The sequence below is a fragment of the Myxocyprinus asiaticus genome, chromosome 37 (assembly GCF_019703515.2).
Source record: "Myxocyprinus asiaticus isolate MX2 ecotype Aquarium Trade chromosome 37, UBuf_Myxa_2, whole genome shotgun sequence".
Classification (NCBI taxonomy): Eukaryota; Metazoa; Chordata; class Actinopteri; order Cypriniformes; family Catostomidae; genus Myxocyprinus; species Myxocyprinus asiaticus.
This window is the reverse complement of record NC_059380.1, coordinates 39,286,268-39,300,264: the sequence shown is the minus strand read 5'-3', so window position 1 is coordinate 39,300,264 and position 13,997 is coordinate 39,286,268. Positions and strand designations below refer to the sequence as shown.

Sequence of the window (13,997 nt, the reverse complement as noted above, 5' to 3'; positions counted from 1 at the left end):
ACCCACTTCAACTCGGTGCCTCGTGCCGCGGCCCCAGTGTTGTTGACGGGGGGGGGGGTCTGTGTGGGTGCCTCGTGCTGCCCCCCCACAAGATGCCTCCCTGGGCATCTGCCCATGTCGCCCATGACTAATTCCGCCACTGGCCACGGCAACAAAGTTGTAATATTGGATATAACTTTACACTAATAAGGTTAGTAGGTGACTTTATGACACTAAAATCATGTTAACACTTACAATGTTTACGTCTTGTGGCTATACTATTGAAACAGTGTGTATTTAAAGATTATTGACTGGCCCCATTCACTTCCACTGTAAGTGCCTCACTGTAACTGCAATTTTTGCTTCTTTTATTTTAATAAATGAGAGATGAGTCAAAACTATTTAAATTTTTTTGTAAAACAACATTATGTTACAAATGCTGTCGATTGAACTTAACTTGTACTGAACCCGTAACATACCTTTAAAGGTACACTACGAAGTTCTGGGCTCTCTATTGACATCTGTGGTTGAAATATAAAATTGTAAGTTACTCGTGGAGGAACACTGTTTTGTTTTTTTCACGTCAGCTGTGCCTCATGTTCGCCATGGTTACCTGTGACCAATATATCCAAGTGATCTGATTGGCTACATCAAGAGTTATTGATAGTAAGAAGAAAATCCTACAAGACATACATACGAAATGTCATGAGCAACACACATCCAACACATCATACCCAACAGCTCTGAATGTGAAATCATTATAGTAGGCTTACCGTAGCGAATCAGAGCAAGGCAAGGCCGTGGTTTTGAACACTGATATTTTATGTACTGGTTCAGTTTGTTCACGTGTAAAATAAAATAAAACGCAAAATCCGAAATATAATGTGAATCTGAATTGAATAAAACATGAAATTTCTGAAGAAAATGTGAGTGGTGCTTGAATGTGCAAAACTCCTCACCACAACGTTGGAATTGGCCTGACAATTTTGTCAGCATTCTTGCACTAAAAAGAGCTACGAAACACAGCACAATTTTTAACTTAATATAGCATTTAAAAAACACAGCACTCCTGCACAAGATGCTGAAAAAACAGCGCGCCGTGGTGCAAATGTCAAAGACTTCCATATAGCACATGTTTTTGTCACTGGTCCTACTCAACCCACCCTGAGCGGGATTCTAACCGGCGATCGGCATGGGAGCCAGATGCGCTAGCAATGAGGCTATAAAAGCCATGGCCTCTGGCATGTCTCTAAAGGTAAGGAGAGTGAGGTTCACACCCTGCACAGCTATCATGCACCAGCTGGCTACATTAGAAAAACAATTAAAAAACAGCGCTGATTGACAACCCCCTAAACCTCACTCCCATCCGGGACACGGCACCAGTGTCACCGGTCCTACTCGGCCCGCCCTAAGCGGGATTCTAACCGCCGATTGGCATGGTAGCCGGACGTGATAGCAAGAAGGCTATAAAAGCCATGGCCTCTAGCCTCAGTCGCTAGTTCGTCTCTTTAAGGCCATGAGAGTGAGGTTTACACACTGCAAAGCTATCACACACCAGCTGGCTACATTAGAAAAACAATTGAAAAACAGCGCTGATTGACACAAAAATGCATTCGGTGTGAACAGCCCCTAAATATGAGCAATAACAGATGATGTTTGCTTTAGCAAACCCTACTTATGAGGTCTAACCACATCTGCCCATCTTACCTGGTTGTTGAGGAACGCCTCAGCCTGTTTGGTGTCTCTGAGGAAGATTTGGTAGGCATGAGATTGTGATAGGAGGTTCTGACGGTTCTCCCACATCTTATGTAATTCGTTCCATCCTGTATCCAGAGCCTGAAGTCTTTGTCTGAGGAACATGTACTGAGCGTCCGTCTGTCCCTGTGTCACCATCTCACCCATGTCTCGCATCTTCTGGTAGTCTTCTTCGTAGTTGTTAATTTCATTCTTGATCCCCTCATGTTGCCCTAGAAGCTTTTCCGCTTCAGCTAATGTGTTCGGCATGTCTTCGGAAGCGATGGCCGTTTGCGTACGAGAAAGCCACGACTGGAAATCGTCCAACTCCCTGAGGAACTGCTGGAGCTTGCTGGCTTCCCCGAGAGACGCCTCGCGGTTATGTAGCGTCTCTTTCATCTCTTCCCAAACAGCGTTGATTTCCGCCAAACGTCCTGTGATGGCTTTGGCCTGGTCGGGATGTTCACCGGCCAAGCGCTCTGCTTCGCCACGGAGGTCGCCCAGTTTGGCTTCGATAGCGGCGAGATCGCGTTCCATGCCGGTGAGCTTGCGTTGGAGGGCCATTACGCCCGTCAGGTCGTTGCCCAGCTCCTGGGTAGACTCAATAACTTTGGTCTTCTCACGGATCCAGGACTTGGTCTCGTTACAGTCAAGGTGGTAGTTCTGAACGCCCAAGGCAGAGTTGAGTGACTCTTTCTTTTGGTCAACCAAGTCACGAAACTGGCTCCATCTATGGTAAGGTAACAGGTCATATTTTAAAGTCAACATAAAATGAAATTCGCAACAACTTTATCTTTTAAATGTAAAATAAGATTTGATCCATTAGGAAGTGACTGGATGGTGAAAAATGGGCATTTTTAAGGCATTAAAGATTGTCCCTGAAAATAATCTACACACATGTGTAACATGACTCACCTGGTGTTGAGTTTGTCTTGTTGAGCTTTGATGTCTTTTTCACTCGGGTGTCCGCTGTGAATCAGTTGCCTGGCGATTTGATTCACCACGGCCACACGAGATGCTTGGTTATTCATTTCTGGCTCCAAACTCTCAAATCTAAAACATAAAACAAAATTGTTTAGAGAAAGCACATTTATGAACAGCAGTTCCTATGAATATTTATTTCATTGAGAAATTAAAGAAACGAGTGTGTAGAGGAACATTTAGCATAAGTTTAATCTGTTATCTAGCCACAGGGAAGCTTCAGAAATACATTTGAATGCTGCTTTCCTCTGGGGTGAATCAGCATGAACAGATGGACCAGAAAATGCTCGTATTTAGTCTTTTCTATAACATCCATTTTTCAGATTGATTCTTAACAGGTCCACCATCATTCAGTTGGTTAATGTGACTCAAGAAACTGGTTTAAGAAGGCAGGACAACCTCCTGACTTATATGGAATTAGCTGCACAGTTTTGCACTGAAATATCACATGCAACTGTTTACCCTGTAGAAAAAAACCAGGTAAGGTGGTTAGCTGGTCTCCCAGACTTGACAAGCTGGGTATGCTGGACTGTTTTGATGATTTTGGAGGGGTTTAGGGCACTTGTCAGCTGCTTAGGCAGGGAGACCAGCTGGTCACCAACTAAACCAGCTTGACCAGATTGGAAGATGATGTAAACCAACTAAACACCAGCTTGACCAGGCCATGAGATATGCTAAATCAGGTAAAGACCAGTTGGACCAGGCAAAACCAGCACAAAAAAAAAAAAAAAAATCAGCTCAACCAGACTAGGAGATGTGCTAAACCAGCTTGACACCAATTTGAACAGGCTGGCCGACCAGCTAAACCAGATAAAACCAGCTTGACCAGGCCAGGAGATGTGCTAAACCAGCTTGACCAGGCCAGGCGATGTGCTAAATTAGCTAAAACCAGCTTGAGCAGGCTGTTCGACCAGCTACACCAGCTAAAAACCAGCTTGGCCAGGCTGAGAGATGTGCCAAACCAGTTAAAACCAGCTTGGCGGGCTAGGAAGATGTGCTAAACTGGCTAAAGACCAGCTTAGTCAGGCCGGGAGACCAGCTAAACCAGCTAAAAATCAGCTTGACCGGACTGTGAGATGTGCTAAACCAGCTTAACGCCAAGTTGAACAGACTGGTCGACCAGCTAAACCAGCTAAAAACCAGCTTGACCAGGCGGGGAAATATGCTAAACCAGCTAAAAATCAGCTTGACTGGACTGTGAGATGTGCTTAACCAGCTTAACGCCAAGTTGAAAAGGCTAGTCGACCAGCAGAACCAGGTAAAATCTAGCTTGAACATCTGGATGATGTGCTAAATTAGCTAAACAACAGCTTGGTTAGGCTGTGAGATATGTTAAACCAGCTAAACACCAAGTTGAACAGGCAGGTCGACCAGCTAAATCACCTAAAAACCAGCTTGAACAGGCTGGGAGATGTGCTAAATTAGCTAAACAACTGCATGGCTAAGCTGAGAGATGTGCTTAAACCAGCTAAACACCAGCTCGACCAGACTGGGAGATGTACGAAACCATCTTAACGCCAAGTTAAAAAGGCTAGTCGACCAGCTAAACCAGCTTGACCAGGCTGGGAGATGTGCTAAACCAGCTAAAGACCAGCTTAGCCAGGCCGGGAGACCAGCTAAACCAGCAGAACACCAGCTTGAACAGCCGGATAGAGAAGTGCTGAACCAGCTAAACAGCAGCTGGGCCAGGCTGGGAGACCAGCTAAACATCAGATTGACCAGGCCGGAAGATATGCTAAACTAGCTAAACACCAGCTTGACCAGACTGGGAGACCAGCTAAACGCCAGCTAGACCAGGCTGGAAGATGTGCTGAATGCCAGCTTGACCAGACTGGGAGACCAGCTAATTAACAGCTTGAGCAGGCCAGGAGATGTGCTAAACCAAGTAAAGATCAGCTTAACAAGGCTGGAAGACCAGCAAACTCAGCTAGAAAACAGCTAAAAAAAAAATCAGCTCAACCAGGCTGGGAGGTGTGCTAAACCAGATTCTTCTTGGTCTCTCACCTGTGCTGAATGACCTCAAGATCTTCGAGTTTCTCTGGGATCTCCATGCTGTTCAGCCACTGTTCCTTCTCATCGATCCAACGTTCACAAGCGTCCGCCTCGCTGAACATCTTATACAGCGCCAATGCGTCCTGCAGGGCCTGTTTCCTCAGCCTGGTCAGCTCGGCCACCTCCTTATAGCGCTCCTCAATGCCCACCAGCCGTTCACTGACGTTTCCCGCCTGGGTTTGTTCGGGAGGCAGCGTTTGAGCCTGTTCGTGAAGGGCGTCGATCACCGGTCGATAGCTTGCGACCTCAGCCGAAGCATCCTTGTGTTTCTTGACCAAAGCTTGTGTGGAAAATTCATCGTGACCGACGTCAGAGCTTGAGACAATTCGTAGAGCATCCAAAGTCCAAGCGTCCACATCATCCGCATCGGCTTGGAATTGGTGAAGATTGCAGGCTTCTTCCAAACGTGCTTTCCTCACCGCAGCTAGCTGTTCCAGAGCGGCCCACTGAGCCTGGACATCTGCGATACGTTCACGGATCTTGGCCTCGCCGAAGTGGCCGGCGTCCACCATGGCTTGACCTTCACGCACTGTGTGTTGGAGGTGACCAGCGCGGCCACTCATTTCGTCCTCAAGTGCACGGTGTTGACTCAGCAGCCGCACAGCGCCCGTCAAATCCTTGCCGCAGTCGTCCGAGGACAATATCTGCTCTTTCTCGCGAATCCAGCCCTCTTCCTCGGCCATCTCCCAGAAGAACTTCCAGAGGCGACGGGACTCTTCGAGACGGGCACGGCGTTCGGCCGCAAGCTGTGTAAGTTCCTGGTAGCAGAACTCCATGTGGGCGACGCGGTCACGGATTACCTGAGGGTCACAGGGTTTGTAGCCTGCAGCGTAAAAAGTTGGGTAAAAAGTTGTTTTAGGCAACTTAAGTTCTGTTAAAAAAACTGATTTACTGCTTTTCTGTCCAGTCAAATCTCATGAAAAAATATGTTCAGGTCACATTTCACCCCAAAATCTAAAGAAATGCAAGTAAGTATATTATATTGCATAAAGAACATGAAACTTATTTCAAGACCATTAGATTTTTTTTCATTGTGATTTTATTGTAATGACAATCAAGCACATTTTCTCCTCAAATTCTCCATAGCATAATGCATAAAATCAAGTTCTCATTAGATCTAATGCAAAACAAATATTTCACATTATTTAAATTGTTATTGTGAAGGTTGTGAAATTGTTATTTCAATATTCTCAATGGAGTTTCTCTTTAGATTCTCATTACTGTAATATAATAATTTTAATTGCACAATATTTTTTAAGTTATAACAACAATATTTTATATAATAACAAATATTAATATAAATATAATAAAATATGTAATTACATTCTATTTTTTTATACTTTTATTACACATATTACACAAATATTATTGTAAACAATTGTATTATTATTATTATTATTTATTTATTTTTATTAGCATACATTTAAGACAGTACAACAAATACTACCATGGTGAATAAATACCTTGCAATCTGAATAACATATATATATATATATATATATATATATATATATATATATATATATATATTTGCATTCAATTTAATGATATTTAGATTTTATGCATTAAGGTAATGACAATATTGGAGTAAAATGTGCATAATTGTCATGAAAATAATGCCATAATCATAGTTCTAAAAATAGGCTTCATTTTCTTTAAACATATTAAACTTATTTATTTCTTGCTTTTCTTGCTTGAAATATGACTTGGACATGTTTTAATTACTGTGATATAGTTTTGTTTAATTATTATTATTTTTTTATATTTATATTGTTATGAATTTATTTTATATTTTTTATTACACAATAAGTTTTATTTTTTAAACTATAATATATAATTATATTATATTTAATAATTTTATTACACATATTACCTCAAAATACTCTAAAACAATGATTTTTTAATTTAGTTATTTTATTATAATTGTTTATTTTATTCTAATTTAAATCAGGATCAATTAAAGACAATACAACAAATACTACCAAGGAAGATAAATACTTTACCATTTAAATTACATACATATAGTTTTGTTTAGTTTTTTGCATGAAATCTTATGCAAAATAGATTTTATGCATTACAGTAATAAGAATTTGAGAGGAAAATGTGCTTAATTGTAATTAAAAATAATATCACAATTGTATTTATAATTGGCTTAATTTTCATTAAACAAAATCCAATTTCTTATTTCTTTCTTTTGGTCGTGTGAAATATGACCTGGACAAGTTTCGTGAGATTTGTGATCATTTGTATGAAAAATTCAGGTAAGAAATATGACGATGTTAGCAAACGTTAATTGATAGCGGTTTCTCTCTTCCTACCCTCCTCGTCCAAGGCGAACTTCTGAGCATTGGCATTGACGGCTCGCACGCGGTCGGCCTGAATTGCGATGTCGGCCTCCACCAGAGCATGTTTCTGCAGCAGATCTTCTACTCCCAGCAAATGCTTCCCGTAGTCTTGAGACAGCAGTAACATCTAACAAGAAAACCATCAAGATATGAAACTTCAAGATTATCCCAACTTCATCAGATAACTGTTGACTTTTTATTAAAGCTTCAAAAACCTCACCTTCATTTCATCCATCCAGTCCATGATGTAGAGCATCTCCTGGAAGACGCGCTGCAGTCCGAGGTTCATCTCCAGCCGCTGTCTGCGAGCCTTCAGAAGCTCCAGAAGATACTCCCACAGTCGCAGCACGTTGTCCTTACGAGCGGTGATGCGCTTGATGTCGTGATAGTTCTCAGTCTCCAGTTCTCTTGCCACGGCGACCACCGCCTGCACACGCTCTTCATACGCTGCGATATCGGTCTCAATGGCTTCGTGTTTTTTGGTAGCTGCCTCCACCGCCTGGAGGTCGAATCCAAAGTTATCCTGCAAAAGACGAGAAACAGGACTGTAACCAGAAATTAATTTATGCCACAGTTTTAATTCCTGGTGTATTTAAAAGTTGACATCCTGGGCCTATAAATGAAAATTCTGCCATTCATTATCCATAACATCATCGTTGCAAACTCATATGACTCTCTTGTTGGAAAACAAAAGGATCATGTTTTTGATTCATTTCAGTAGATAAAGTTACTCATGTGCTATTTTACAAGGTCTTCTGAATCCAAAGGACCTCTATGTGTGATAAACTGAAATTTAACTATCAAATCTATCAAACTCATAATAAGAGCCCAAATCAAATATGGCAACACGTCAATAACATTAAACCAATGAGGGTGTTCATATTGGTGTTTCCTTTTGGGAAGAAACTCATGCAGGTTTGGAGTGACATTAGGGTAATTCATGACATTTGATGAAAAAATTTGTAATTAAACACAAAATGTTTTTTTTTGGGGGGTAACTACTCCTTTATGATACCCAATGTTTGGCCTTGACAACTTTTCATCCTTGCTTTTAAAAAAAACAATATATATATATATATATATATATATATATATATATATATATATATATATATATATGTATATATATATATATATATACACATATTATTGCAAGTTGCCCCAAAAATCACATTCATATAAAAACTAGACAATGTTCAACACCCCCACTTTTGCCCATGTTTACACAAAATGTGTAATAGATGAAGTATATTTTATATAAACAAATCATTCTGTAAAATATTGTATTACAAGATAAATTAGTGGCAAATACTGTAAGTAAAAAAAAAGCAAGCAACTGTGTTTTAAATAACTAATTAAAAAGCACTTCCACCACCAGGGGGCGTAAACTGGCTTCAATAGTGACACAATGCAGTGTTTATACAGTAGGTGTGTGAGTGTGTGTCTTATAGCAATATGTCAAAAGTAACCTGGGAAACGAGGCGCTGGTTTTCGCTCAACCAGGTCTCTCTCATGGCGGCCTTGCGGTCAAAGCGCCGGGCGAGTTGCTCCAACTTCTCCTGACGAATCAGCTCGGTCCTCAGTGCCAGCTCACGCTCGTGCTCCGCTTTCTCCAGACGCTCCCATGCCTACAACAATACAAGAGCGCAATTAACATAAACAAGCTAACAATACAGAAATGTACAATGGTAATAATGATTTCCACCAAAATATCTTATTTACTAAAATTCATGTAACCATCACAGTACTGTACATAAATATGTGATCTTATTAATTAACTATAAAAAAAAAACAACAACTATATGGTAAATTTGAGGGAAAATGATGTGATGAAATCAGATCGGAATACCATACATACTTTGATATATACCATGGTACAAGACCGAGAAAACATGGTATTACTAAGGAATATGGCCAAAAAAATCTAAAACATGGTAATACCATGGTACCTTCGATGAAACCTAGCCAGTTCAAAGCAACACAGACACTAAATACTTGCATTTCCTAAAGATAAAGTCTCCTAATATAGACTGATGTGTTAGATGTGCTATTCTCACCTTGTTAATGTCTGAAATGAGTTTGCCCTCTCTTGGCATGTACACTTTCTGGTTATTTGCCCTCATTTTGCTCTGGATAGTGAACAAAAGCACCTCCAGGTTGCCCTTTTCAGTGAATCTGTGCGATAAAGAAGAGTTTAAAGTTCAATTCAGTTCATTTCAGTTCGATTTAATCCTAGCAACATCTTGCACGGAACACTTGGGAGCCAACTTTTGATACACAGTTCAGCGCGTCAATGTCCGTTTAAAACAACAGACCAAATCAGATGAATCTGGGGGTGGGATGAGCATATTTCCATACAGATAAGCATATTGAGTGTTTATATGACCAACAGTAGCATATATAGGATTAAATATGCCTATAAATGTGTCTTCTCTAAATTCTTTTGCCATTGCATTGTACTGTAAACCGCTGAATAGCAGTGTAGGAAACACAGATTCACTCACTTTGGGGGTTTCTCAACTGTCCGGTAAGTGTTGAAGGCCTGAAGTTGCTGCTGGACTCCCACTAGAGAGTTCGCAAACTTGCGATTGTTGAGGATGATGATGGTTTGTTCAATCCATTCTAGAAGATCAGACGCCAGAGATTCATATTTCTCAATCATCTTCTCAGTCTCGATGGCGTTGTCGAGCACCTAATAATGGCAAATCGACATCAGTTTGCATTTGAAACACCTTGATGCCCCGATACCTTGACATTCAAAGCATATTCATCGAAATGATAAAGGTGACAGACCTTTCCAATACGCTTGCCTTCCACCTTCAAGGCCTTCATCTTGGAGAAATAATGATAATATGTGACGACGTAGGTGATGACAGACTTCTCATCAGGGTGGTCTACGCTGATATCTGCGCAGAAGACCACACATTTCATGGCTTATTTTTGTTTTTTCTTTTAGCACGATGAGGTGAGGTATGGTGGCACCCAGAAAGGGTTGTACCTTCTGGATCAAGGAGTTTGGTGAGACCCAGATGCTGTTCAGCCAGGTTGAAAGCATTCTGAAGATTGTAATGTGCATTGGACTTCTTTAGTTTGTCGAAATCAATCAGGTCTGGTCTGCAAACGTGAGGGACATGAGAAACTTTAGAATAAGATACATAATATGTTATCAAAACCGTACTGTTGATGCAAAAGTGAATGGGTCTCATTCACTAACAATGGGTATGCAGACTAAGCACAAATCGTAAATCATGAGTACAATTAAGATTCTACAATTAGAAATCATGAAACAATTAAGTTTGCACTTAAAGTGAAGTGTGTTACTTTTTTTATGTCAAAATTAGTTCTTATATCCCAGTTTTTTGTTCCCTGACAACTATAAGTAAGCCATTCATGGGTTTACCTCCCCCAAAAGTTAAACACTGAGTCTCCCAGGCACTTGATGTTTATATTTTGAGCGGCCCGCTCAGCTTCACCCATCTCTTTCTATCTAAACCTATAGCGTGAGTTTGGGGCGCAGCTCCTTGCAGTAAACTCTTTAACCGGGAGAATATGAATTTCCATGGCAGACATGTTACAGAGGAAACTAAACTTAGCTTCGTCAAAATTCGAAGACTTGCAAAAAGACAAAGAGACAGAGAATGGAGTAAAACCAGAGTGAACATTTACAAGGTAGAGGACTTTAAGGGAATTTTTTGGGTTCGATTCTTGCCGTGTTGCTTCTCGACAGGTAAGTTACACTCTGGAATTGCCACACAAGTTAGCTCATTACTGTCGAGCTTCAGCTAAATTCGTAAGATACTTGGAATGTGTATCGTTACGCTTACTAGTTACCAAGAACTGTCCTACCTCTTGTGCTAGATCTCCCGCATACCAGCTGCCGTTCAATCTGGCGATGCTATCGGACGAGCCGATTCCTCTGCAACGCTTTCTGTGCGATGTGTTTATGTTATAGTGGTCTTGTTTATTACAACGTTAAAAGTTTATCACCTTTTATTTAGTATTGCCCATTTGTTCATAGTGTATCAGAGAGTGTGAATGGGCGTGATGAGTCTGAGGGGTGTGGGCAAAGGTTGTTTGAAAACTTACTTTATTTTTGTAATTCAATTTGGTGCCACTAGTAATGCAGAAATTACACACTTCACCTTTAAACTGATTGTAGGCCACATCCACACTAATCCATTTTCGTTTGAAAACTCAGTTTTCATTTTCCTAGCATCACCATTTTCCAAAGTTTTTGAACAAGGAAAATGTCAAATCTAGTGTGGTTGAGAGGCGTAAATGTGAAATGAAAAAATTTCTGTGTGGAATTGGACTAAATTTAGGATAAAATTTTGGACCAGATGAAACTTTATGTATCACATATAAAATCACATTATAATTTTTAGAACAGTTTGAAAAACTAAGTCGCTATAGAATAAGTCTTATTTCAGAGCAACAAAATTGATGTGCTTTATAGCTCAATCTGCATACAAATTCAGCCAGTCATGTGCAGCCTATATAAAAGGTGCTTATAATGTTTTAACTGGTTTTGGGAATGACATACTTCCCTTTACTTGAAGACTTTAGCGTACATTGTCTCAGATGAGAGTGCATCTTTTGAGAGTGTAAAGATGACGAATCGCTATTCAGGAGCAGTTGTGCGGAAAGCCCTTATATGGAGAATGTTTGGGTGTGGTTTCCGCAAATAAATGCAGTGGGAATGCACTCCGTTATTTGGAATAATCTGAACTCATCAACATTAGGACAAAGGTAAGAACAAATATTTGTGTGTACGCAACTTTTTTTAATCACATCGAAATTTTGTGCAACAAGTTTTATCGTGAATCCAAGTATGCAACCGGTGCGCATTATTAGTGAATGAGACCTAATAAGAACTCACATTTTATATTGACGGAATTCTGACAATTACAGGTGCATCTTAATAAATTAGAATGTCGTGGAAAAGTTCATTTATTTCAGTAATTCAACTCAAATTGTGAAACTCGTGTATTAAATAAATTCAATGCACACAGACTGAAGTAGTTTAAGTCTTTGGTTCTTTTAATTGTGATGATTTTGGCTCACATTTAACAAAAACCCACCAATTCACTATCTCAAAAAATTTGAATATTTTGACATGCCAATCAGCTAATCAACTCAAAACACCTGCAAAGGTTTCCTGAGCCTTCAAAATGGTCTCTCAGTTTGGTTCACTAGGCTACACAATCATGGGGAAGACTGCTGATCTGACAGTTGTCCAGAAGACAATCATTGACACCCTTCACAAGGAGGGTAAGCCACAAACATTCATTGCCAAAGAAGCTGGCTGTTCACAGAGTGCTGTATCCAAGCATGTTAACAGAAAGTTGAGTGGAAGGAAAAAGTGTGGAAGAAAAAGATGCACAACCAACCGAGAGAACCGCAGCCTTATGATTGTCCAGCAAAATCGATTCAAGAATTTGGGTGAACTTCACAAGGAATGGACTGAGGCTGGGGTCAAGGCATCAAGAGCCACCACACACAGACATGTCAAGGAATTTGGCTACAGTTGTCGTATTCCTCTTGTTAAGCCACTCCTGAACCACAGACAACGTCAGAGGCGTCTTACCTAAGGAGAAGAAGAACTGGACTGTTGCCCAGTGTTCCAAAGTCCTCTTTTCAGATGAGAGCAAGTTTTGTATTTCATTTGGAAACCAAGGTCCTAGAGTCTGGAGGAAGGGTGGAGAAGCTCATAGCCCAAGTTGCTTGAAGTCCAGTGTTAAGTTTCCACAGTCTGTGATGATTTGGGGTGCAATGTCATCTGCTGGTGTTGGTCCATTGTGTTTTTTGAAAACCAAAGTCACTGCACCCGTTTACCAAGAAATTTTGGAGCACTTCATGCTTCCTTCTGCTGACCAGCTTTTTAAAGATGCTGATTTCATTTTCCAGCAGGATTTGGCACCTGCCCACACTGCCAAAAGCACCAAAAGTTGGTTAAATGACCATGGTGTTGGTGTGCTTGACTGGCCAGCAAACTCACCAGACCTGAACCCCATAGAGAATCTATGAGTTATTGTCAAGAGGAAAATGAGAAACAAGAGACCAAAAAATGCAGATGAGCTGAAGGCCACTGTCAAAGAAACCTGGGCTTCCATACCACCTCAGCAGTGCCACAAACTGATCACCTCCATGCCACGCCGAATTGAGGCAGTAATTAAAGCAAAAAGGAGCCCCTACCAAGTATTGAGTACATATACAGTAAATGAACATACTTTCCAGAAGGCCAACAATTCACTAAAAATGTTTTTTTTATTGGTCTTATGATGTATTCTAATTTTTTGAGATAGTGAATTGGTGGGTTTTTGTTAAATGTGAGCCAAAATCATCACAATTAAAAGAACCAAAGACTTAAACTAATTCAGTCTGTGTGCATTGAATTTATTTAATACACGAGTTTCACAATTTGAGTTGAATTACTGAAATAAATGAACTTTTCCATGACATTCTAATTTATTGAGATGCACCTGTATAATTATTAGAATATTAAAATGATCAGAAATAATATGACTAAGTTACCTTTCAATAAGTCTACTTATTTCAGAGTAACAAAAATGTTGTGCATTATAGCTCAATCTGCAACTGGTTTTGCATAAAAATGCAGCCAATCGCGTGTAGTCTAGGACTACATAAAATGTGTTGATTATGTTTTAACTGGGTTTGAGAATGACATCCTTGACTTTACTAAAAGACTTTAGCATGCATGCTCTCAGATGAGTGCGCATCTTCAGAGAGCGTAAAGATGAAGGTATGTATGTGTGTACGCACCTTTTGTGAATCACGTGGAAATTTTGCGCGAGAACTTTTATCACAAACCCAAGTATGCAACTGGTGCGCATTTATTAGTGAATGAGACCTAATAAGAACTCAAATATTTACTGTATATTTACG

The 13,997-nt window shown here is 40.2% G+C and overlaps 1 protein-coding gene across 4 annotated transcripts in view; it reads right to left on the bottom strand.

The window, feature by feature from the left end:
* Positions 1–13,997, bottom strand: part of LOC127427841 (spectrin beta chain, non-erythrocytic 1-like) — a 117,429-nt gene that overhangs the window by 27,770 nt on the left and 75,662 nt on the right. For all 4 annotated transcript variants that reach the window (XR_007894987.1, XM_051675666.1, XM_051675667.1 and 1 more), the window contains 10 exons: positions 10,090–10,205; positions 9,885–9,997; positions 9,596–9,783; positions 9,149–9,266; positions 8,561–8,719; positions 7,312–7,614; positions 7,065–7,218; positions 4,699–5,569; positions 2,629–2,766; positions 1,687–2,443 (listed from right to left, as the gene is read on the bottom strand). Coding sequence is in view for 3 of the 4 variants with exons in the window: in XM_051675666.1 (XP_051531626.1) it covers positions 1,687–2,443; positions 2,629–2,766; positions 4,699–5,569; positions 7,065–7,218; positions 7,312–7,614; positions 8,561–8,719; positions 9,149–9,266; positions 9,596–9,783; positions 9,885–9,997; positions 10,090–10,205 (2,917 nt within the window). In the remaining variant the exon portion in view is untranslated. The remainder of the gene's footprint in view (positions 1–1,686; positions 2,444–2,628; positions 2,767–4,698; positions 5,570–7,064; positions 7,219–7,311; positions 7,615–8,560; positions 8,720–9,148; positions 9,267–9,595; positions 9,784–9,884; positions 9,998–10,089; positions 10,206–13,997) is intronic.